The sequence below is a fragment of the Tauraco erythrolophus genome, chromosome 16, assembly GCF_009769465.1.
Source record: "Tauraco erythrolophus isolate bTauEry1 chromosome 16, bTauEry1.pri, whole genome shotgun sequence".
Lineage (NCBI taxonomy): Eukaryota > Metazoa > Chordata > Aves > Musophagiformes > Musophagidae > Tauraco > Tauraco erythrolophus.
Window position 1 is genome coordinate 20,707,480 of NC_141480.1, and position 23,312 is coordinate 20,730,791.

Here is a 23,312-nt window from a genome sequence, read left to right on the forward strand (position 1 = left end):
CAACTCTGTGGTTTGATATATTAAAAAAAAAAAACAAAACAACAAAACAAAACGCAAAAAAAAAAACCCACCTTCGGGTATTTATTGGAGCTTCGGGGCGCCGCTGCCCGCTGAGGCGGGAGGGCTGAGGCGGGGCGGGGCGCGGGGCCGCCGCTGAGGTAACGCGCGGGGCGGCAGCGCGCATGCGCAGGGCGCAGGCGCAGCCCTCGTGCCGCGGCAGCGCGCAGGCGCGGGCCCGCCATGGCGGAGGAGGCGGCGGCGGCGGCGGTGCGGGCGCAGGCGGAGGCGGTGCGGCGGCTCAAGCAGGATAAGGCCGATCCCGACGAGGTGAGGCCGGTCTCAGCGCCCGCCCGGGCGGGGCTTCGGGTACGGGGCAGGGGGAGGGAGGGCTCGGGGATGGCTGGGAATGGGGTGCTGGAGGAGGAGCGGGGCGGTGGGAGACTGGTGTGACTGGGAGGAGGGGGGCTGGCTTGGGGAGAGGAGACTGGGGCACTGGGGGTGTTGGGACAGGGAAGAGGGTCTTGGGGGAACTGGGGGTACTGGTGCTGGACTGGAGAGAGGGCTGATGAGGTGATCGGGGCGTGGGTGGGGCTGCTGGGCTTAGTGGGAAGGTGATGCGGGGAGCTGGGAGCACTGGTGTAGCTGTTGCTGGGCTAGGAGCGGTGGCCTTGGGAAGAGATGTCGGGGAGGATGGGGGTACTGGTCTCAGCTGGAGAGTAGAGGGGTTGGGGTACCTGGGGAGAGGCTGCAGGGGAGGCTGGGAACTGGTGATACTGGCGTTAGATTGGAGAGGAGGATGTTTGGGGATGGGAGGATTGGGAGGAGGATGCTGGAGACTGCGGATGCTGGGATGTACGTAGCAGGAGCTGGTGATGCTGGGCCTTGGGGGGTGCGAATGCTGGTAGGGCAGGAGGTGTGGGGACTTGGGGGGCGGATGTGAAGGGTCATGGAGGTCGTGGGAGTCAGAGAATGTTGGAGGCGCTGAGATTGGGGTGCTTGTAGCAGAACTGGAGCGGAGTACTGGAGCAGGGAGTGCTCCTCTGGTTGCTGTGGGAGACTGGGAATAGTGGATGCATTGAGGTTGGGAAGTCTGGGTGTACGGGGAGTGCTGAGGCTGAAGGTGCTGGAGGCGGTCCGCGGGCTGGGCCTGGCAGATAGGCTTACCCCCAGCGCCCTCCTTGTTCCCTGCCCAGATCGCAAAGGAGGTGGCGAAACTGCTGGAGATGAAGGCGCAGCTGGGGGGAGATGAAGGGAAACACAAGTTTGTGCTCAAGACCCCGAAGGTAACTTCTCCCAGCACGTGCTCATGTCCCTTTCCGTATGCAGCGCCTCCTCCCGTGCGCACATACAGCACCCCTCACGCGCCCGCCTGTGCAGAGTCTCAGCGCAGACTTGCCTGTCTTTGTTCTCGTTTCTGTTTCCCTTTTAGCAGCAGGGAAGAGAGGGGTGAAAACATCCCTGACAGCATCTGACCCAGATACCCTACTAACTTAGAGATGTTCTGGTACTTCTGTGACAAGCCAACCACTAGGTGTGGTCAGGAAATTAAATTCCCCTTTGGTCAAGCGTTATTGTAGCGGCCTAGCATGAGAGGTCTCCTGCCTGCTTGGGTGGCACTATTCGAAGGAAGGTCATGACTTGCATTGCCCTGGTAAGTTTAGGGTTAAGACTCTTCAGCTCTTGTAGCACTGACCCCGCTAGTACCTGCAGACACTGGCTCTGGTGGATCACGGATCCTCAAGCTGGTCCTTTTCCCTGTTAACCTGGGCAGAGTGGGTGGTGCTGCTGGTAGGCTGGGTGAGCACGGTGTGCTGCCCGGTGTGGCTCTGCTGGTGCAAGGCTCCTTGTGGGGGAACTGCGAAGCAGAAGCCAGCCAAGGAAACCCAGGTGCCTGGCAGTGTTTGCCAGGAATGCTCAGGACATGTTGAAATGTAGGGAGCAAGGAAGATCTCCTGGGTTTTGATCTTGCCTTAGTCTGGGGGAATGGGTATTCCCATTTACTGGGCGGTCTGGCCAGCTGCTGACATTTCTACGTCCTCTTGCAGAAGGACCTTTCCTTCAGAGGTAGCTTTTCAGTCTCCAGGCCCCTGAGAATAGTGTCCATAATGCTGAAATATTTTTGTAACTTTAGTGTTTTGTTACTGGCAGCTGACCAGAGACCAGCTGCACTTCCATGCTGTGGTGTGGAGGTGGTTATGAACGTTGGTAACAAACAAAAGAAGTTCCATTAATGCTACTGACTTAGGAAATGTCTCAAATTGTCTCCCTTGTCCATGTCCTTGATCGTATGTTTTGGTAAATGTAATTGTGATGTGAGACCTGGGAAGTGGAAGGATATTTCACTTTTCAGAGATGTGGATAAGGGATTTTGCAGCTCGTTGAGTGCCAGGGAAACCCAGCTTGGGCTTCCAGCCTGTCTCAGACACCTCAGTCTGCTGATCTTCGCTGTGTGACCTGCAGGTGGGATGTTAGGAAGTGCCTCTCTCTGCTTCCTCCTGCCTAACTGCCAGTCTCCAGAAAACGAAAGTGGGAGGTCTGGTTAATGAAGTGGTTTATGTGTCGCTGAGAACCTAAAAATGTCATCAAAATAATTCGTTGGCTCTTAACAGCGAAGAAATGCAAAGGCAGCACGTCCCATTGAGCAGTGGGCAGGCACTTCACAGGTATTGCGCTCTGAAAAGATTATTTTGCTCTGTGTGTGTTTGGAAATTGTTGAGGTGCTGGTTGTTCCACAGCTTCAAAGTGTGCCTGTCCTCTGATCCCACCCCTCGGGGTGGCTCGTCGCGCAGGGGTCTGGCTAATCCTTCTGAGGGAGAGCTGTGGAGAGATCCCAGCTGCGCTGTTGTGCGTGAAAGCGCTGAACTCCGACTGTTGGATCTCTGCTAGCTCCTTTGTTTCCTGCGTCGTGAAACTCCTGACTTAGATTTAGCTCTGCAGGTCATGTCTGAGCTGCGTCCTGGTGTGTTCTAGTGGTTTTGGTGCTGCTTTTTACCACCTCTCCCGAGATCTGGTGTCTGGACCTGATCTCCCTGGCTTTGTTAGCAGTATGACAGCTTCTTCCTCTCACCTAACGTGTCCTTTGCTGCTCTTTTCCGTGTCTCACTCCAGGGCACACGGGACTACAACCCCAAGCAAATGGCCATTCGTGAGAGGGTCTTCAGTGCAATCATCACCTGCTTCAAGCGCCACGGAGCGGAGGTCATTGATACGCCGGTGTTTGAGCTGAAGGTGAGTGAGGACACGGCAAGTTGCCCGAGCTGCTGAGGATCCTGCAGGTGGAATCTTGCGCTGTGTTGAGGGCTGAGTTTTCTTCTTCCATCTCCTAGGGGGTCCTCCTTTTCTCTCCTTGTTTTCTGCGAGCTCTAGGGCTGATCCTCTGTCACTAAAGATGCTGTTTGTCTGTGTGTCCTTTTTTTTTTTTTTTGTAGGAGACACTGACAGGGAAATATGGTGAAGACTCGAAGCTCATCTATGATCTGAAAGATCAAGGAGGAGAGCTGCTGTCCCTGCGCTACGACCTGACAGTATCCTGCCACAGCCAGTGCTGAGGGGGTCTTGTCACCTTTGCTGCCCTCCTCTTGGGGCAGTGCTGCCCAGAGGGCAGCGGAGGAGGAGGGAGGACAATCTCTTGGCTCTGACCTTGTACCTACAGGGAGAGCGTGAGCAGGCAGTGTGGTTCAGTGGGTGCAGAACCTTTGCTCAGCTGTTTACTGTACGTTGCCTCTGTTTGGCAAAGTAACGCTTCGATGTGGAAGTAAGGAAGGTCTGTACTGAGAGGGGTTTCTCCTACAGCTGGGTACCCGGACCAGGCTGCTGTGGTACACAGCCCACATGAGACTGAGATCCGGCCTCAGGTGGAGCTGGAAGATGCCTGTAGGGACGCTGATGGGAGCTGTGGCAAGTCCAGCTGTCTCCTAGCACTTGCTTTGCCCCACGGGTGTGCACCACATTGTGCTGGGCGTTGGGGAGATAGTGAGGACCCAGCACTGCCTGTGCCTGATAAGTGGGCGGGGTGATCCCTCTCCCTTCCCATCCTTAACCCTGCTGTCCCAGGTGCCCTTCGCTCGCTACTTGGCGATGAACAAGATCACCAACATTAAGCGCTACCACATCGCCAAGGTGTACAGGCGGGACAACCCGGCCATGACCAGGGGCCGCTACCGGGAGTTCTACCAGTGTGTGAGTTTGGCCACTGACAGTGACACGGCTGAGCGAGGCTGTAGGCTGGGCAGCACTCGTGGGGAAGGAGCACCGTGAAAACATAGGACCAAGGCTGTGATACCCTGCAGTGGCCTTCCCTGTGGCTGTGGAAAGCTCAGGAGCATCCACTGATCTTAGCGTGCCCTTAGGGATGTGCAAAACAGCTGGAGAGTGAGGACGATGGTTGTGACACAGGGAGATGGTGTATCCAGGGAACTTTGTAATACAGCCCCCGGTATCTAGCCTGCTTCGCACTGTGGAGGAGGGCAGCTCCTTGGTCTATCCCACAGTGCTTGCCAGCCTGGTGGAGAGGAAGAATTTCCTTCTGATCCCAAATCTGACAACAGCTGAACTCCTGGGTGTGTTAGCAGGACACATGAACCAGGTGAGCGAGCGACTCAGCCGTAGCACGTGCTCCTTCTGTCCCATGCTTAGTCAGTCTTTACTTCAAAGGCAGAGAAAAAACCAGAGGCCAAATTACAGAACAGGTGAGAAAGCAACTTCCTTCGTGGCTTTCTCAGACGAGTGTGGTAGCCCCAAGGAATGGCTTTGCTCTGCTGTACTGACACAGTCCTCAGAGCCTCATATCGATACCTCCAGCTTGGGGAATTCCCATTTCCAGGCAAATTGAGGTCTTTGCTTGCTGTCTCATCTGACAGACTGTTCCAAGATCTCGCTCCTAGGATAGCTAGGAACAGTCTTCTAATATCTAGGCTAAACTTTGGGTCTGATAGTTTACTTCTCTTTGTGCCACTGCGGCTCTTTAAATGGTAGTGTCATCCCTTGATACGGATTCTTCCCCTTTCCCAGATAAACATTAAACATTTGAGAAAATGTTTAGAGAAATCTTCCCCTCCTTAGGCCTCATAAATCAAGCTCTGTTACCTTATCTCCCTGGAGATGCTTTGCTCAGCCTGGTCGCTTTTTCTGCATCTTTTTCACCAGCCTTTGGTCATTTTTTTATCAGTGAGATTTCACCTGTGCCACATGCAGCGGCACATTCCTGACTGTACCAGACCTTGCCCAACTTCCATGGGGGATTGCATCAGCCTTTCTCACACTCAGCCCAGCAGGGATTAACTCATCTCATCTCTTTCCTCCTCCGTGGCCCCAATTTATTTGAGAAGCTTGGTGAAGCCATGCTGAAATTTACCCACTTAAGTAAAATTATGCTTGTACTCTAAAAATCTCCTTGAAGACTTTGCATCTGGGGATTCATAAATGGGAGTTGGATAAGAGGTCTCTTGTTGCTTCTGCGTTTTGTTTCTCTGTGAACATTGATGTTGTCTTTGCTGTTTTGCAGCCATGGGGTACCAGCCCATTCAGACACCTTGCTGTTGGGCTTTACTTCTACGTGCTGGTTCATCTGGTAATCTCTGCTGGAGACCACTCGGGCTTTCTGATTCCGTTTTCTGCCTTCTCAGTTGAAACTTTGGGCTTGCCCCTGTTGAGGTCGCTTCTCTCGTCTTCCCTGATCATTAACTTGATTGCATGTGTTTTAAAAAAAGAATATCCTAAGAATCAAGGCGAAGCATTTGACTTTTAGGTCATACCAAATAATTAGTTTTCTCCTTCCCTTCCTGGTTCCTTTGTTCTATTTATTTACTGCTGATGATTGCTCTGCTGTCCCCTTTTTGTTGTTTTTCAAGGATCTCTGTTTCCAAGTGTATCACACAGTAAACTGCTGTGTCAGAGGCAGGAAGCAGGTCACACACCTCCAGAAGCAGAAAGCAGGGAGAGCAGAATGGCTTCTCGCAAACATCTGCACTGGCCACGACGCAGTGCGCAAACTCTTTGCAGTGCAGTGGGCACGAGAGCACTGCTGCCTTTGAGGAGGGGGTCATAACCCACAGCCTGTCCCTTCTGAGTCCTATTGGCAAGGGCTAGTGCTCCCTTACATCCCATTTCTGTTGCTTTTTGTAAACAAACTGCTGCTGACAGCAGGGTCGAAGCCGTACTGCTGCAGCCACGGCAGCGGTGCTGTGTTGGTCACTGCCTTTTCCTGTGCCCCAGGATTTTGACATCGCCGGCCAGTTCGACCCGATGATTCCCGATGCTGAGTGCCTGAAGATCGTGCACGAGATCCTGAGCGACCTGCAGCTCGGGGACTTTCTCATTAAGGTGAGACTGGGCGGTTTTCCCTGTGCTGCAGTGGGAAGCCATGGTCATTGTCATCGACTCTAACACCTGCTAAGGCTTGATCCAGAAGTTCATCCGCCTCCTCATGGTGTATATGCTAAAAGGCTGGACATTGGCTCAGACTTGCCTTTAGCTGGGAATGCAAGGAGGTTTCCTGAGGCTGCAGTTAGCAGAATTCTCTCTAGCTCTAACCACAGCCCCCTGCAAAATGTCCAGCAGCCAACTGACCAGGTGACTGTCGTATTCACTGCCTGCAGTAAAACACAGGCTTTGGTCCAGGATCCCTGCCCTTGTCCCAGCTCCCAATTTCCCCCTCAGCAGGGACATGTCCTCAGTGTGTGCAGACTCCTGCGTTCCCACTATGTCCTTTCTGGGGCTGAGGTCTCTTCCAGAAGAAGAGTCATTCCCTACTGTAGTTTGAGCTTGCTATTTCCTTCACAACACCTCTGTTATCTTGGTGTAGCAGCAAATGGTGCTGGGTGCCTGAGTCAGGCAGGGTGGGGGAAGGTGTGGAGCAGTAGGAGAGCAATGGGTAGGAGTGCCTGATGTGCAGGAGGGTGGTGGGTCTCAGAGAGACCCAGAGCTGGGTTGTTGCTGGGCTCTGCAGGGGAGGTGAGCACCATGGGCTGGGTGTTGTGCTCCTGTGTGCAGCCCCCACTGGGTAGGGGGGCCTGCCCTTGCACAGGAACTGCCTGTCCAGCTGCTGGGTGTTTGGGCAGTGGTGAAAGCAGATGCCTTTGAGGATGAGGAGGCACCCCTGCAATGGGGAACAGCAGCGTGACTTGCCTGCAGTTATTCTTGTCTTCCATGAGCCCCTGTCTGGTTCGTGTTGGTGCTGCAGGATTACAGACTCCTGAGCAGTCTTTGCTCCTGTCTAATTTAATTGTAGAAGTTCTCACCTGCTCATGGAAACGTTGAATCCAGCTGAGCCTTTGGCCTCAATTACCTACTATTACAGAGCATAATTAAACTACAGAATTCACTAGACTGTCCAAAAAAAAAAAAAAATCCCTTAGTGAGATTTTGACACAATCAGATGTCCCTTCTTAATCCGTGATCTGTTCCTGAGCTGTTCTGGTGTGTCCACATGAGAGGACTCGTAGGCCCCATTAGTTTTTCTTCTCTGTTGAGTGGAGATGTCTGTGGCTCTAGAAGAAGAATGTGATAGATCTACCCAGGCTTGGTAGAAGCCAGTTGTGCCAGTTGACCTGCTGTGGGCACAGAGGCAGCTTAGCTCCCCAGGAACAGGAAAGCAACAAAAATTGGAAACAGCAAAAAATCTTGGCAGACGTCTGCTAATTTCTCTTCCATGTTTAAAACTAGAGAGGAGAGAAACTGGACGCAGCTGCAGCATCTGTTTTGAGTTCATAGTTAATGACTTGCTCCCTGTCCCTCAGGTCAACGATCGGCGCATCCTCGATGGGATGTTTGCAGTTTGTGGTGTCCCAGACAGCAAGTTCCGAACGATCTGCTCCAGCGTTGACAAACTGGATAAGGTACGGGCTGGAGCCCTGGGCTGCAACTGCTGCTGCTGGAGTTTCAGTGAGTCTCTGTCCCTCTGGGCTGCGCTTACCACGGTCCATGAGAACTGGCTGGAAAATGCTGATAAACATTGAGTTGTCCTTGTTCCCCCATTCCTCTGGAGGGGAGGCACACAGGGCACAGCAGTCACGTGGGAAAACTGGATGCCATGCTTTCTTCTCCAGTATCTCATGAGGTCCTGACAAATGGAAAGGAGAGAGGGGAAAAATGCTCTTCACATGGGCGGTTCAGCATCCCAAACCGTGGCCTTCTTAAGGTGCTGTTGCTTATAAACCAGGATCTTGAAAACCCGCCCCCAGACTGAGCCAGGGCATTGAACAGCCTTTTCAGATGCCTCGGGTTCAGTCAGGTGGTGTGAGGAATCCCAGTTGTGTCCTGGAACAGTAGAACAGCCCAGACTGGAAGGGATCTCGAAAGATCATCTGGTCCAACCTTTGCTAAAATTTCAGACCTGGGTTGCAAGGCGAGCGTGACGCAAACGGTAAATCTCTGTAGTAACGCAGGAGTAGAGCAGTGTCGTCATCGGTGAGAGTCTGTGATCACAGTCTGTAAGGCCGTGACTTGCAGGAGACAGGGCTGAGTCACATGGAAGTCCACAGGTGAGTAGGCTGCCGGAGTTGTTTGTGTTGTCCAGGACCTTGTTCATAAACGCTCTCCTGCAAGCTGGTGCTGTCCTTGATTGGTGACGTGGTGTCTGGCGTCGCTGCCAAGGACGTGGAGTCTGCAGCACGTGCGTGTGGCTGGCCAGGCTGTTTCAGCATGATCTGGGCACTACAGGACAGCGTGTGCCTTGTGGGACCCTCAGGAGGGAGACAGCGAAGAGAAGTGAGGTGGACATGTATGGACAAGGTTTCTCTATTTTACCTGGAAGTAGAGAAAAGGATTTGGAGTGAGGAGGAGTAAGAGATCAGAAACACAGACCTGAAAAATAACTTTAGCAGCACGTTCCTGCCTCCTGGGCAGGGGAAGGCTGCTCTGTTTGGCGTTGCCCTGCACCGTGTGCCCCTGCAGCACGTCTTCACGCTCGTCCGTGTCTGCCATCAGTGCCAGCACGTTTCGCTAGGAACAGGGCTCCTTGGAGCTGGCCTGGACTGGGCAGCATTCCGGCAGGGCAGAAAAAGCCACGGGGACAACATGCTGCTCAGTGCCTTGATCTCTCTTCCTGGTGCTGTGAGATGGTGGTAGCCCATCCCACGTCACCTGGTCACTTCATTCACACCTCTGCTGGTTTGGGCATGTAGCACAGCTACGTTTTATAAAACGTGCTGCGTGTAGACATCAGTGTGTGGCTTCCTCAGGTCTGGTGTGACACAGAACAGCCCTCTCTGTGCAGCTGCTCCTGTAAGACCCACGGCAGGAGGCACCACAGGTTTGTGCTCAGCAAGCTGCTTCAAGAGCACTGGCTGTTGCGGAGGTCTCTAAGGGATTCAGGCCCTTGTGTGGCCCTTTGGGAGGAGGGAAAGGTGCCAGTGTAGGTCCAACTTTTTATTTGTGGCTAATTGTCTTGGCTGCAGCTCCTAGTCAGATACAAAAATAGTGAAGATCAGCCTGTAAATATGTATACCATCCTCTACTAATAGCTAAGGAAGAGGAACCTTAAAATGAAGTACCTTCTAGAAACTCAGTTTTCTTGGCTCGGGATCCAAAGTAGAATTGGGAGGCGAATTTCTCTATGTGTTCAGAGTCATGTGGGGGATGCTGTGGGCTGACTGCTTAAAGAAGCACTCTGAACCTTCCTGTGAAACCCTATTAAACAAAGCAGCCTCGTGTCTCATCCCATTCAAGGGGGGAGAAGCGTCCCCTTGTCACTTTGTTCAAGGATGGACTGTGTTTTCCTTTGGAGGCCTCATCCGAATGAAGTCAGCTAGAGGAAGACTCACTTAAAGTGCTGTTAGCAGTGACATCCATTGCAAAGGCATGACCAAAGTGTAGGTTTTGGGGCTCAGTACGTGTGGAAAAACAATAGGAAGGGAGGATTGGGCTTTTTTAGAATGGGATAATCTCCTTGTTTTCGTACTGAAACGCTGTGCTTTATCTCAGTGCAGCTGGATGTGAGCCAGACTGGTTCTCTTTCACCCCTTGGTCAGTCAGAAAACTGCAGCGTGTTCTGCTTACGTTGGGTTTTTGTGTCACCCAGCCATCTCCTCGCACCTTTCCAGGTGGTGGGCATGACAAGCAACACTTTTCTTGGGTGGTGTTTATGAGTGAGTCACTAACCAGGGAAACCACAGCACCAAGACATCTCCCAAACTTGGTGCTTTTACAATACTGGTGTTCGATTCTGGCCAGAAATCAAAACCAAAGTGTTTGTCCTGGGGCTTCAAGTTTTTGGGCAGCTTTGCTGCCTGCAGGGTTGGGGTATGAACAGACTGTGCAGAAGTAGAAGAGATGGAGTTAACGACCGTGCTCTTGAGAGCATTTGATCTGCTGCTTCTCTCACGCACCTCTTAACCACGCTGACACTGCTGGGGTTCTGCCGTGTAAAGATCTGTTCAGGGCAGGTACGTCTGTTCATCTGTGTTGGACAGGACCACCAGAGACCTTCCCCAGGAGACACCACGTCCCTGGAGCAGTGGCTGATGTTCTTCTCTCCTCTCGCAGATGCCGTGGGAAGAAGTGAGGAGCGAGATGGTGGGAGAGAAGGGGCTCTCTCCCGAGGCTGCGGATCACATCGGGGAGTACGTCCAGCTGCACGGTGAGCACTGTGGGGTCGAGCCCTTGGCCTTGTTCTCCCAGGCCAGGCAGGGCCAGCGACAGAGGGGTGCAGGCACACCTGAGGCATGGCTCGCTCCTGCAGGTGGCCTGGACCTGATCGAGCGGCTTCTCCAGGACCCAAAGCTGTCCCAGAACAAGCTGGCCAAGGAGGGGCTGGGTGACATGAAGCTGCTGTTTGAGTACCTGACCCTGTTTGGCATCACCGGGAAGGTGAGGAGGTGCAGAGGCTGGTGGAGGTGCTGCCCTCGTGGCCGGGCAGCCCAGGCCTCCCAGGTGCGCCCAGTGACGGGGCTTCCCTGTGCCCTGCAGATCTCCTTCGACCTGAGCCTGGCGCGGGGCCTGGACTATTACACGGGGGTGATCTTCGAGGCTGTCCTGCTGCAGCAGGAGAACGACCATGTGGAGGAGGCAGCCAGCGTTGGGAGCGTGGCCGGAGGCGGTCGCTACGACGGGCTGGTGGGGATGTTTGATCCCAAGGGGCGGAAGGTGCCCTGCGTGGGGGTCAGCATTGGGATCGAGCGGATCTTCTCCATCCTGGAGCAGAGAGTGGAGGTAGGTGCCTTTGGTGCTCATCTAAGCACAGAAAAAGAGCAAAGATTTATGTCTTCCCCATGTACCCTGAGTCCAGCAGATGCAGAAATGAGTCTTCCTTGCTGCAGTCTTTGATGGAGAAGCCAGCCAGGCCTTTACTGTGCTCTGCAGCAGATATCAGAACCAGGACGTAATCCAGTTTTCTCTGGCTTGGGAGAGAGCTTCGAGGCTCCCACTGGAGATGAGACCCCTCTTCCAGCAGCCCTCAGACATGCCTTGTTCAGCTGCAGCTGGAGGGGGCACTTTAATCCTGAGCAGTACCAGGTACCCAGGTCAGGTGCCTTCGGGTTCCCCACTGTTAGGCATCCGTGTGACCTCTTGTCCTCCTTGGCAAGGCGGCACGGCTCTGCAAGGCTGGTGGGGAGACAGCAGCCTCGCCCGACTGCTCGTCCTGCCCAGGGCACTACGGAGACCAGGCAGGGAGTGGGTGTCCCAGGGCAGGGAGCGCAGTGCCTCTGGGGGTTTCCCAGAAACCTTTTTTCTGTTCCCCCTCACCGGAGTTGCTGCATCAATGTGTTGGTCTCTGTCCCGATCAATGGGTGTTCAGTAGGTCCTTGTCGGCTCCCAAAATGCTGCCGCGTATTTCCCTCCCCCAGAGGCCTGTTGTGGGGAGTTGTGTCTTGGTGGCCAGACAATTGGGATTTCTAAGTGAAAACTGAATTTTTCCCCCACCGCTTCCAGTCCTGGCCAGGTTTGTTCCTCTGCAGGTGACCTTTTAAAGGCTTCTCCCTTCGGCAAAAGCAGCGGCAGGAAAATGCCTCTTTGAGTATCCAGCATCTGCCATGGGAGCAGTTGACTCCTGACAGCGCTGGAGCATCTTGGCTTGCTGCTGTTAATCTAACCCCTGGTTAGCAGCTCAGCTGTAGAGCAAGCAGCTGCCTCTGTTCTGCTTCTGCTGGACTTGCTGCTCCTGAGCTGCTTGGAGCAGATCTCTGGGAGACCTTTGGGTGTGGAGGAACAGCCCGTAGGCAGCAGCTGGCAGGGAAGTTGCTCATTCTCAGCACATCCTCCAGTCTGGGTGCACCTGCAGCGCAGGAGGGAGGCTGTGTTAAGCCCCCATCATGGAACAACCACAGGAGATGAGATTCTGCTCCAGGATGGTGGCTGTGGGGGCTCTGTGACGCTCCTGAGTTTATGGTGTTCGTCCCACTGAGCCTGATCCTCTTCACTGCTAAATTGATGGACCTGGACTGGTCACCCATCCTACTCATAGGGTCTCAGATATCTCTGTATGTCCATGGCATCGTTTGAGTCTTGTCCCTTCTCTAGGCCTCAGAGGAAAAGATCAGGACAACAGAAACACAGGTGCTGGTGGCCTCTGCCCAAAAGAAGCTCCTTGAGGAGCGACTGAAGCTCATCTCTGAGCTGTGGGATGCTGGAATCAAGGTATGACCAGATGATGGCAAAGTCAGGAGATGCCTGGTCCACTCTCTATGCTAGGAATGAACCAGATCTGGCTTTGCTTTGGGAGGAAGGAGTCAGGGAGAAGGTGGGCAGCAGATTGCCTTCCTGAATGGAGCCTGCCTCTTCTCAGTGTCTCAAATCGGGTGTTCTCCAGGAAGGGCTGGGCAGCGTGCCTCGGTCAGCCCTGTAACACTGCAGGGGCTGCTCTCTGTCCGTTCTCTCAGGACAGATTCCCAAAGCAGGCAACGCTCCAGCCCCTGCTGCATGGCAGCTGGGATACCATGCCACTTCCACAAAAAGCAAAAAATCCCTGGAGCCTTGCAATTTGGGGAGAGTGGGGCCAGGGAGAGGCCTGGGCTGTTTTCCAAAGGCAAGCTGGGTGGCAGGGCCCTGCTCCCTGCCTGCTGCGGGTAGACTCCCTGGATGGCTGAGCAGAGGAGGATGCCTGGGTGCTCTGCTGGGCTCCTGACCCCGTAGGGACACCACAGGTGCCAGCCCTGGTCTGGTGCACCCAGACTAGAGCTGGTGCTTTCCCAGGATAAGCAGTGTCTTGTGAGTACCTTTGAGCTGTGTTGCATTCCTCGTTAGCTGTAATGTCCAGCCTTCTCCATTAGCCCATCTTTTCCCCGCCAACACCCCTCCATGCTCACCAGATGGCAATTAGCAGACTGGCCCAGCAATGCCTGGTTGAGGGAGTGCAGAAAAACAGGCCAGTGCTGATCATGGTGGTGTGCTCTGCTTCTCTTCCAGGCAGAAGTGCTATACAAGAAGAACCCCAAGCTGCTGAATCAGCTGCAGTACTGCGAGGACACGGGCATCCCTCTCGTTGCCATTGTGGGTGAGCAGGAGCTCAAGGATGGAGTCGTCAAGCTGCGGGTCGTGGCAACCAGGGAGGAGGTGAGGCTCGTGGTAGCTTGGCGTGAGGCAGGATTGGCTTCTGCACCCTTCATCCAGCTCAGACCACCCCTCCAGACCCATCATAAATCATAGAATAGAATCATGGAATGGTTTGAGTTGGAAGGGACCTCAAAGATCATCTAGTTCCAACCCCCCTGCCATGGGCAGGGACACCCTCCACTACACCAGGTTGCCCAAAGCCTCATCCAACCTGGCCTTGAACACTGCCAGGGATGGGGCAGCCACAGCTTCTCTGGGCAACCTGTTCCAGTGCCTAGAACAGTGCCATCTGTGCCCTGCTCTGCAGCAGTGCCATCAGGTTGTACACAGCAAGGTGGCTTTGCCAGCTCATGTTTTGAGTGCAGTGCCCAGAGGGGACATCAGCAGAGTAAGGCACTTCCACCTGATGGGAAGAGCCTCCAAGGCTTAACAAAGCTGCTTACGCAGAAGGTGCGGTGAGGGGAAGGGTCTCCACGTGCAGTAGGCAGAGAGGTGCGAGCCAGGGCTGCCAGCCCCGAGGTGAGACCTATGGACTGATGGTGGTGGCCTTGCGGGTGCGTTTTTGGAGAACTGGGTGAGGTGAGTTTCCTCAGCCCCTCTTGGCTTGCTGTGGAGCGCATGCCCCGGTGTCAGTTTGCCACCAAGGCCCCTGTAACGGGTTCTCAGGATTTTACACATTGATCTCTTCAAGCAGTGGTCTCTCCAGGGACTTCTGTAACACCTCACATTCCAGTTCCTCACCCCATGCATCTTCCTGGAGCTGTGGAGCACTGTTGTCTCCAGCTCTGGAGAGTTCTCCATCATGTGGCTTCCTTGAACTCCCAGCTATTCCTCAGTTCAGGAGCCTGGAAACAGGGAGGGGCAATTCAGTGAGATGAATGGCTGCTCACGCTTTCTGTCCCAGGCACGGGACCATCGCTGAGGGTCCTGGAGGTGCCCTCTTGGAGTGAGTGGGACCAGTGCTGATCTATGCACTGGTTTGGCTTTGGAACCAGTAGGAAACAGCAGGAAGAGCATGGCTGTTACGATTGTTGGGCAGGAGAGGGCTTGGCAGGGTTGCAGGCACGTGCTTGCTCTCACAGGTTCAGCTCCGTGTGTTCTGCAGCCCCCTCCATCCCCCTGGAGGGACTGGTGCCAGCACCGTGGTGCCATCTCCCCAGACACAGGGCCACAAGCACAGTGTGGGCCATTCCCCTGGGACCAGAGGAGGTCACGATGCATCAAGCATCGTGTGGTATTGATCAACTTTGTGCTTCTCCCCCCGCGTAGGTGAACGTTCGCAGGGAGAGCCTGGTTGAGGAGATCAGGATGCGAACGAGCCGGCCCTGAACCCCTTCTGGCCACGTCTGCTCCTGTGCTGGATTCTGGCTGACAGATTTCCTCCTGTAAATGCCTTCACCCTGCCACGCAGCAGCGGGCGCGGGGTTGGGGGGGCCTTTGAAAGCTGTATTTATTCTTGCCTCGTGCCCACCTTTTCCCGGCGGGAGCAGAGAGCCTGCACCCACCGCTCCCACGTGCCCTGGCCATCGGCCACCGCGGCGGTGACACGTGGAGCCCTGTGCTGCCAGCAGACCCCAGCTCCGGGCTCCGGCTCGTTGTTCCCGTCGCTTGGAATGAACATCCTGCTCTGGCCGCAGCCAGGTGACCGTATCCCGAGCGAAAGGGAAAGGTGCTGCTCCCAGAAACACAATAAATCTGTCCCTCCCACTCCGTGCCTCCCGTCCCTGCGTTCCGCTCGGGGCAGGGATTTGCTCAGCTGCGTTTTGGAATGTCACCGTGGATGGTGGACATTTCTCCAGCTGTGTGGCTCCCTCTAGCTGTGCCACTGCTGCCAACCCCTGTGCCATGTGCTGAGCAAAGCTCCCCACCAGCCAGCCCGGAGCTCCCGGAGCAGCCCCGCGTGGGTTCCCCGTGAAACGGGTCCCCCGGTCCCCTGGGGTGCCCGATGGTCCCCAGCTTCGTGCCCCCTCCCAGGCAGTGCCCCATCCCACGCCGCCTCCTCGCGGGGAAGGGCCGGGGGGGGTCGCAGCTCCCCGGCGCCGGGGCGGGCGCTGCCGGCGGGTCCCCCCCTGCCCCGCCCGGGGCGGAGCGGAGCGGCCGGGGAGCGATGGGCGGAGCGGCGGCGCTGGAACCTTCCAGAGCCCGGCCGGGGCAGCGCGGAGAAGAGGGAGACGCGCTGGCGGCGATGGAGGCGGAGGTGGGCGGCCCGGGGGGGCGGGCGGGCGGGAGCCTCGGTGCGGGGCACGGCGACCCTTCCCGGGGTGGGGAACAAGCGGGGAGGGGGTTCCTGGGGCGCCCCCGGGGAGCGGAGCCCCCGAGACCCGTCTCGGTGCGTTGCCCCGTGGCGGAGCGCACCGGCGGGCGGCGCCGGTTCCGGTCCCGGTCCCGTCCCAGCCCTTTCCCCCGCGGTGAGCTGGGGCCGGGGGTCCCGGTGCCCCGTGGGCACCTCATCGGCGGGGCTGCGCTGGGGAAGAGCCAGGTCCTGCCTCTCCTGAGAGCCCTGGCACCTGTGCCGGAGGGCACGGAGGTGCCCCGTGCTGGGACCCAGCCCTGGGCGCTGCAGAGCCGCGGCAGGAGGCACTGTGGGGTGCGCGGCTGGTCCTGCTGCACCCTTTCAGCAGCGGTTTCTCCTGTATGGGTCCTCACCTTCATCCGAAGGTGTTCTCTGGTCTTCAGGAAGGATGAAACCCCTTGGAGATACAAAGGTGCCACCACCTGGTGATGCACCTGGAGATGCACGAGGTGAAGGTGCAGCCAATCTGCATTTTAGCCAGAGCTGGGGTTAATCCCACTCAGCGTACGGGCCCTGATGAGACTTTGCAGTGTTTAATGAGCTAAAACACATGGATGGTGTCTTCAGGCCCTCCTTGATGTCCTCAGAAGTCTGAGGAGATGCTGGAGAGAAGAGAGTTGGCTCTCCTGGGGTCCCAGCCTGCCTGGGATCTCATGATGTGATGGGTCACCTTGGCTCTGTGCTCCAGCCCGCTCCTGCAGCGCCGACCAGCTGCTGCTTCTGTCTTGGCTTTCAAAGCCCTTGCAGACATCCATAGGGGAACTGGGTTGGTGTCCTTGTGCTCCACCAAACTTGCTGGACTTAGTCATGTGGAGCAGGCTTTGACAATGGGCAGGGTAGTCCCTTGGATGTGCAGGGTTGAGAGGCTCCTCAGGTTTCCTGAGGCCCCAGTTGGGAGGTTGGAAATTCTTTAGCCAGACAAGTGCTGATGTCATCTCCCTCTTCAGACGTGGACCAACAGTATCAACCAGGCCAATAAGATGGCTCTGCTTGCCTGGGCAAGAGAGACCGGCATCAACCTGGTGCAGATCAACGGGCAGAGGCGATACGGTGGCCCCCCGCCAGGTATGGGAGAAGAGCATCTCAGCGCCGTGGTGCTCTGGGAGCATGGCACGTGGGGTGCCTGGTGGGCATGGAGGCGAGGTGGGTCTCACCCACGTACGCCATGTCACTGTGCACCTGCAGGCTGGGTGGGCGACCCTCCGCCGGCCGGCACCGAGGTCTTCATCGGGAAGCTGCCGCAGGACGTGTACGAGAACGTGCTGATCCCGCTCTTCCAGAGCGTGGGGAAGCTCTACGAGTTTCGCCTCATGATGACCTTCAGCGGGCTCAACCGCGGCTTTGCCTACGCCAAGTACAGCAACCGGCGCGGCGCCAAGGAGGCCATCGCCGCCTTCAACAACTTCAAGGTGCGGGAGGGCTGCGCCATCGTGGTGTGCAAGAGCACGGAGAAGTGCGAGCTGAGCGTCGACGGCCTGGCCACCTCGGTGAGCCGGCGGGAGCTGGAGGCCGTGCTGCGGCGGGTCACGGAGGGGGTCCTCAGCGTCACCCTGCATGCCAGCCCCTGCCAGAAACGGGCCCAGCTCGCTGTGCTGAAATACAGCTCGCACCGGGCTGCTGCCATGGCCAAGAAAACCCTGATGGAAGGTAAGTGGGAGGCCAGGGTGCTGTGGGATGCTGCTTGGGCTGGTCTTCCTGGAGTTTCTAAGGAAGGATCCCACCTCCAGGCTCAGCTGGGAGGTGACTTCAGCCTTGAGACATCCCTTGTTCTCTCCCTGTGTCCCGTGGGAGGCCAGCTGTCCTCAGTAGGGCCGATGCCCGGCCGTCCTTGTGCAGAGCTGGCGGTGGGGGGGTAAAGGGGCTGCTGGAGGGCTTCAGGCAGCTGCCTGCGCAGAGCAGGAGCATCGCCAGTACCAGTCCGGGGCATCCAGAGCTGGGACCAAGTTATTAAACCTTCCTGACGGAGATGCCCTACCCCTCAGTGCCCCACCCCTGATTCCGCTGCCCTCCCATGGGACATGTTTCCCAGACATCCAACTGGAACCTCCAAAGCCCTGATCTGTACCCGTTGCTGCCCCAGCTGAGAAGCATTTGGCTTTGACGTCTTGGCACCTGTCCCTAAATGCAGGCTGCCCCTGAAGTCCCCTGAGCTTCCCAACCCCCAGCCCACCCTGGTTTCAAAAGGAGATGGAGAAGCAACTGCCCTGCGGCTGCGTGAGGGGTGGCGGAGGCAGGAGAAGGGATCCTGTGCGGGTCGTCAGTGCCAAACCACCCGTGGGGTCACTGCCCCTGATGCTGGGGGGTGGGATGGGGTCATACTGGAGGGCTGGTGCGTGAGCATCTCCTGCCAGCTGCTGCCGGTCTCTCTTAGGAAACATGAGGCTCGGTGGGGTGGAGATGAAGGTGGACTGGGTGAACCCCGATCTGAAGCAGAAACTGCAGGAGAATCCGTCGTCGTGTGAGGAGAAGCCATCGTCCAGCCGGGTGCAGGGGGACAAGTGCCTGGGGGTCCCCAGGCAGGCACCCCTGTCTCCGGTGCTGCGCAACGCGCTGGACCGCCTCACCGCTCTGTGCCGGAGGCAGTACCTGGGGACCCCCCTGTTCCTCACCAAGTGCGTCCAGGCGAACCCCAACGGGTGGCTGCGGTTCTGGTGCCAAGTGGTGATCCCGGGGTGCCCCGTGCCTTTCAGTGGCTTCACGTGGGTCCGGCAGGACGGGCCAGGCAGGAGCGGGCACGAGGAGGCGAAGGTCGCAGCGGCGCTGCAGGTTCTGCGGATGCTGGGTGAGTCCTCACACGGCATCAGTGCCAACCCCTGCCTTTCCCAAAGCCTTGGAGTGTTCCCTGGGAGCGTGGAGCTGTCACGCTTCTGGTGCGTGGGGGGCACCCAGCCTGGCAGGCAGGGCTGGGACGCTGTCACCTCCCCATCAGATGTGACCCCGGTGGCTCTGAGCTCCGGGTGGGATTCCTGGTTGGAAGCAGAGGATGCAAGGGGAGGGGGTTTTGGGGTGCTGCTCCCCGCACCGAGCCTGATGCTTTCCTCTCCGCTGCAGGATGCCAGCCGACATAGGCAGCCGCTGTGCCCGAACCGTGAGTTGAACCCGTGCCACCCTTGGTGCCGCCAGCTGCAGGAGCAGCGTGTGAGCCCCGCTGGGGACCTGGCCCTGTTCCAGCTTTGCTTTGAGTTCCGTTGGGTTTGTTCTGAGAGCCAGCTCTGGAGGATGGGGCTGCTGGCCGGGTCCGTGGCAGCTGCCCTGTCCCCAGCCGGCCTTTCGGGATGGTTCTGGTTGTTTTTTTTGGTTTACCTGCCCAGTTTGGCATTTTTTTAAGTTGGTTTGTGTTGTTCTGCTGCGGTGGAGGGGCCCGGTGCTGGTCTTGGGAGAAGCACCAGCTGCTTGGAGAGGCAGCCAGTGTGGGCTGGGGAGGCGGAGGGGACGCTGGGGGCTCCCGGGGCTCACGCCGTGACCGTCTCCTCCACTGGCACGACTGGTTCCTGAGGAGCAGCCTCCCGTGAGGACAAGGCCACGCACGGGGACCGCCCTGGTGAACGGGAGACGTTCCCTGGGCTGCTGGAGCTGCTTTTCAACGAGGGGAGCGTCCGCAGGCTCCGGGTGGTGGGGGCTGTTTGCACTGCGGCGGAGCAGCCGTGGGGGTCCCGGCTGCCTATGAATGATTTTTTGGGACCAGAAGGTCCGGCCATGTGCTGTTCATTTGGTATTAAAGTAGCTGGAAAAGCACCGGCTGCGACACGTCGTCTGGCTCCTGTATCCTCAGCTCCCTGCCTGTCTGGTGCCGTCTGGGTGCTCTTCCCCCTGCGCCCCACCCCCCCCCCCCCCCCCCCCCAAGCCTGTCTTCTCCAGGGTGGGGTGGGACTTGGATCCATCCTGTAACCTCCAGGTTCCAGAGCCACAGCCCGGTGGGCCCCGTGGGAAGCAGCACTCCCTGGCACCGACACCTTTGTGTCCCCGGCTTCTCACCCTGGTTTTTCTGCCTGTTTCGGTGAGCCCCCAGCGGTCTTTGGGTACACCTCTGGGACAGCATAGCACCTTTATGCTCTTCTCTGGGGTGTCCCAAGTGCCTTGCAGTGTGCCCAGTGGTCTAAAACTGGTTTCTGATGAGTGCTGAGGGCTTCCAACAGCATTTCGGGGCACGCCTGGGGCTTTGAGTCTGTTTGGTGCACCTGAAACGGCCCTGCACACCTATCTGCTTCCCAGAGCTCTACCAGCACCTTCTGACACACATCGGGACTCACCAAGTCCCTTTAGGCAGCACTCAAGTGCCATCCTTATTCCTTTTGGAGATCCTCAGGGATCCCCAAGAGCCTTTTGGTGCACTCTCGGGTGCCTTTTTGTACTCCCTGGCGGTCTGTCTGTCCCTTCTGATGTGCACCAGGACCCTCACCGTCCCTGTCTGTGCACCTGCAGGAGCCTCCGAGTGACTTCTGGTGCCCTCAGAGCGTTCCTCATTACACTGCAGGGGTTCAACGTGTCTTTTTTTGTGCCACCCTCCTGTGGGACCTCCATGGGCCATTCTTATCCCCTTGCTGCACCCAGAGCCTCGCTTACCTGGCCATGCCCAACCACTGGGCACACATCTGGCTCTGCAGCCCAGGGCACTCCTCAAGGCTGCCATGCTGCTGTGCCAAGCCGGGCATCCCTGGCCACTTAGAGCAGTGGGAAAAAAAAAAACCAACTGGCTTCCTCCCAACGCCAGGCACAGGATGCTCTCCCAACACCACCCCGACCCCGCCACCCTGTCCCCAGATCCAGGATGTGCCCAGGGGTGCCAGGGAATTGGGGTGAACCAAACCATCGGCACAAGGCGCTGAAAACTGAAAGGCACTGGGTTTATTTGTACTAAAGCTCATGTCTGAGTTAATTAACAAAGGCTAATTGACACACACGGTGCAGGCGCAGCGGGGGCCACGCAGGCACTCAGGAAAGGGATGGACCCGTTTGCCCAGGCCAGGCACCCCAGGACCCCATGTCACCCCCTGGAGCAACACCCTACCTCCATGACCCCCATTCCAGGACTCCCAAACACACCAACAAACCCCAGATTTACCCACACCCACACCACATCACACCCCTCCACCCCGAGCTGCATCCCTACCAGGGACCCCCAGCCATGTGTGTGTCCCCCCCTATCTCAGAGCCACCCCCCAGCCACATCCCCCCATCCATGGACCCACCACGTGCCAGGGACCATCAGTCATGACCCCCCACCCCCTCGCTCCAGTCCCTCTCACCAGGGACCCCCAGCCAAGTCCTCCCCACACACCAGGGCCCCCCCCCTTCCAGGTCCTGTGTCAGAGACACCCCACGCTCCCCTGGGACCCTCTGCCACACCATCCCCAGTGTCCCCCCATCCTGGGACACCCCATAAGCGCTGCCCACCCCATACGAGGGCGCCGCCAGCGGTTCCCCAGCCCGGGCCCTGCGTGGCCGCGGCCCCTCAGTCACTGTCGTCGCTGTCGCTCCCCACCGCCGCTGCCGGCTCGTCCCCGTCCCGCAGGTCGGCGAAGAAGTCCTCCCCGCTGCCCACCGCCTTGCTGCTGAGCGCCCGCAGCGGGCCCCCCTTCTTCTTCTTCTTCCGGTAGTCGTCCACCACCAGCCCCCGCAGGGCAGAGACATCCCAGAACTTCACCTTCTGGTCGTGGGCGCAGCTGGCCAGGAGGTTCCCGCCTGGGGCCACTGCCAGCTGCTCGATGGGCTCGCCCAGGTGCTGCCCCACGCAGCCCAGCACTCGGTTGGGCAGGATGTTCACCGCCCTGGGGACGGCGGGTGGTCCCGGTGAGGACCTTGCTGGGAAGCGGCGCCCTGGTCCGCCACAAGCCCAGCTGCCTGCACTGGCACAGGCTGCCCTCCGTTCACTCCGAAAGGTGGATCTCGTCCCGCGCCCTCCCCGCCCCACCGCATCCCCCTGACCTGATGACTCCGTCCAGGGACCCCACGCACACGATGCTGTCCGTGATGGGCACCATGCAGTCAACGGACTCGGCCCTCAGAGCAAACCGGTCGCTGGCAGCCCCGAAGCCATCCCAGTTGAAGAGGTAGATGGTGCCTTCGCTGGAGCCACATGCCACCTTCTTCCCTCTCTAGGCAAGATGGAGGACAGTAAGGCAGAGGCAGAACAAGAAACCCAGGGTGTAGAGAGGGATCCACAGGATCCTGCTCCGCGGCGGGGCCCAGCGCCAACCTTCAGCAGCACGACAGATGTCAGGTCCCCGTTCTGCGGCTCCGAGAGCAGCTCAAAGCGCCGCCTCTTCACGTTGAAGACGCCCAGGGTGCCATCACCACTGCGGGAGATGGAAGGGGCATGTCATGCGCATGGGACGTGGCGCAGGGCGCTTCCTCCAGCCCTAAGGAAAGGCACGGGGGAGCCTGACCCTGGCACCACGGAGCCCTCGGTACCTGGCGGTCAGCAGGATCTTCCCATTACCGTCCACGGCCATCGCGCTGATGTACTCCTCCTGCTGACGGGCCTCCAAGATGGCATCACCCTTGCGCAGGTCCCACACCTTCAGCATCCCACCGTCATCGCCCGTGGCAAAGAGTTGGTTGTCGATGGGCAGCACGCAGTTGAGGGCCGAGCTGCAGAGACCCCAGCCCCACACCAGCACAGTCACGGCTCATGCTGGGGGCAAACGGCGCCCAGAGCATCGAGGATGACACTCGGCCTCAGGGCTGCGTAGCCCTGGCAGGGAGGGAAGGGCACACTGGCACGGAGGGAAGGGCACACTGGCACAGTGGTGGCCGCCTGGGACAAGCTGCCGGCGCAGACCTACCCGTGGGCCTTGGGGAAGCGCGTTTCCAGCCGTCCCTCCTCCACGGTCAGGATGTGGACAGCCTTGTCCTTGGACACAGTGAAGAGCTCTGGGGAGCAACATCAGTCCCGGCGTCCCCTGCCGCGCCCCGGTGCCACCCCCCGTCCCCTGCACTCACTCTGCCCATCCTGGGAGAAGGCCACGTCCCGGCACGACTTGAGGTGATGCCCCGAAGACCAGAGCTGCCGGTTCTCCCCCTCGGTGCAGGAGTACGAGTACCTGCCAGCACCGGGGCGGGCTCGCCGGGGGCCGCGGGAGGCCGGGGCGCCCCGAGGGCCGGTGCCCAGCGGCTCCTACAGCGGGACCCCCCCCGGCGGGACGACCCCACTCACAGGTAGACGTCGCCGTCCAAGTCCCCCGCCGCCAGCAGGGGCCGGGCCGGGTGCAGGGCGATGGCGTTGGCCGTCGCATCGAAGCAGATGTCCTCGGGGGTCTCCCGCAGCCGCGGCTCCCGCACCTCCGGCTCCGAGCAGCCCTGGGGGAGAGCGGGCCGGGAGCACCGGGGCCGGTAGGACCGGGATCGGGGCCGGGGCCGCGCTGCTGCCCTCCACGCGTGCTCACCTCCTCCTCCTCCGCCTCCGCCATGCTGGGCGGCCGCCGGGCGCAGGCGCCGCGCTTGTTTGCATAGCACCGCCCCCTCGTTAGCATACTGCGATCATCTCATTAACATACCGGGGTGATCTCATTTGCATATCACCACCCTCTCA

General features: G+C 58.2%; 3 protein-coding genes across 3 annotated transcripts; 2 read left to right on the top strand and 1 right to left on the bottom strand.

The window, feature by feature from the left end:
* The first annotated feature begins 240 nt into the window (after positions 1 to 240).
* HARS1 (histidyl-tRNA synthetase 1) lies at positions 241 to 15,192 on the top strand. Its single transcript, XM_086621905.1, has 13 exons — positions 241 to 327; positions 1,194 to 1,283; positions 3,109 to 3,228; positions 3,429 to 3,524; positions 4,054 to 4,179; positions 6,214 to 6,321; positions 7,737 to 7,835; positions 10,483 to 10,576; positions 10,679 to 10,806; positions 10,906 to 11,148; positions 12,457 to 12,573; positions 13,342 to 13,488; positions 14,758 to 15,192. Exons 1-13 carry the CDS (start codon positions 241 to 243, stop codon positions 14,815 to 14,817), a joined length of 1,515 nt encoding a protein of 504 aa, XP_086478031.1. The 3' UTR covers positions 14,818 to 15,192.
* Positions 15,193 to 15,595: 403 nt separating this feature from the next.
* On the top strand, positions 15,596 to 19,178 carry DND1 (DND microRNA-mediated repression inhibitor 1). Its single transcript, XM_086621868.1, has 5 exons — positions 15,596 to 15,685; positions 16,720 to 16,846; positions 16,967 to 17,428; positions 18,153 to 18,563; positions 18,833 to 19,178. Exons 1-5 carry the CDS (start codon positions 15,596 to 15,598, stop codon positions 18,847 to 18,849), a joined length of 1,107 nt encoding a protein of 368 aa, XP_086477994.1. The 3' UTR covers positions 18,850 to 19,178.
* A 2,055-nt stretch (positions 19,179 to 21,233) lies between these two features.
* Positions 21,234 to 23,190, bottom strand: WDR55 (WD repeat domain 55). The gene is made up of 8 exons (XM_086621590.1): positions 23,167 to 23,190; positions 22,938 to 23,062; positions 22,724 to 22,824; positions 22,567 to 22,654; positions 22,193 to 22,372; positions 21,978 to 22,077; positions 21,707 to 21,876; positions 21,234 to 21,549 (listed from the first exon to the last, which is right to left on the bottom strand). Exons 1-8 carry the CDS (start codon positions 23,188 to 23,190, stop codon positions 21,234 to 21,236), a joined length of 1,104 nt encoding a protein of 367 aa, XP_086477716.1.
* Between the last annotated feature and the right edge of the window lie 122 nt (positions 23,191 to 23,312).

Bases quoted from the DNA above. Each gene is read 5' to 3' on its own strand.
- WDR55 (XM_086621590.1), bottom strand. From the start codon at position 23,190: ATGGCGGAGGCGGAGGAGGAGGAG. The intron at 22,655-22,723 runs GTGAGTGCAGGG...GTTGCTCCCCAG, and splicing joins CTTCTCCCAGGATGGGCAGA to AGCTCTTCACTGTGTCCAAG. The intron at 21,877-21,977 runs GTTGGCGCTGGG...CATCTTGCCTAG, and splicing joins CATCTGTCGTGCTGCTGAAG to AGAGGGAAGAAGGTGGCATG.
- DND1 (XM_086621868.1), top strand. From the start codon at position 15,596: ATGGGCGGAGCGGCGGCGCTGGAACCTTCCAGAGCCCGGCCGGGGCAG. The intron at 15,686-16,719 runs GTGGGCGGCCCG...TGATGTCATCTC, and splicing joins TGGCGGCGATGGAGGCGGAG to CCTCTTCAGACGTGGACCAA. The intron at 17,429-18,152 runs GTAAGTGGGAGG...GGTCTCTCTTAG, and splicing joins CAAGAAAACCCTGATGGAAG to GAAACATGAGGCTCGGTGGG.
- HARS1 (XM_086621905.1), top strand. From the start codon at position 241: ATGGCGGAGGAGGCGGCGGCGGCGGCGGTGCGGGCGCAGGCGGAGGCG. The intron at 3,525-4,053 runs GTATCCTGCCAC...CTGCTGTCCCAG, and splicing joins CCCTGCGCTACGACCTGACA to GTGCCCTTCGCTCGCTACTT. The intron at 4,180-6,213 runs GTGAGTTTGGCC...CCTGTGCCCCAG, and splicing joins ACCGGGAGTTCTACCAGTGT to GATTTTGACATCGCCGGCCA.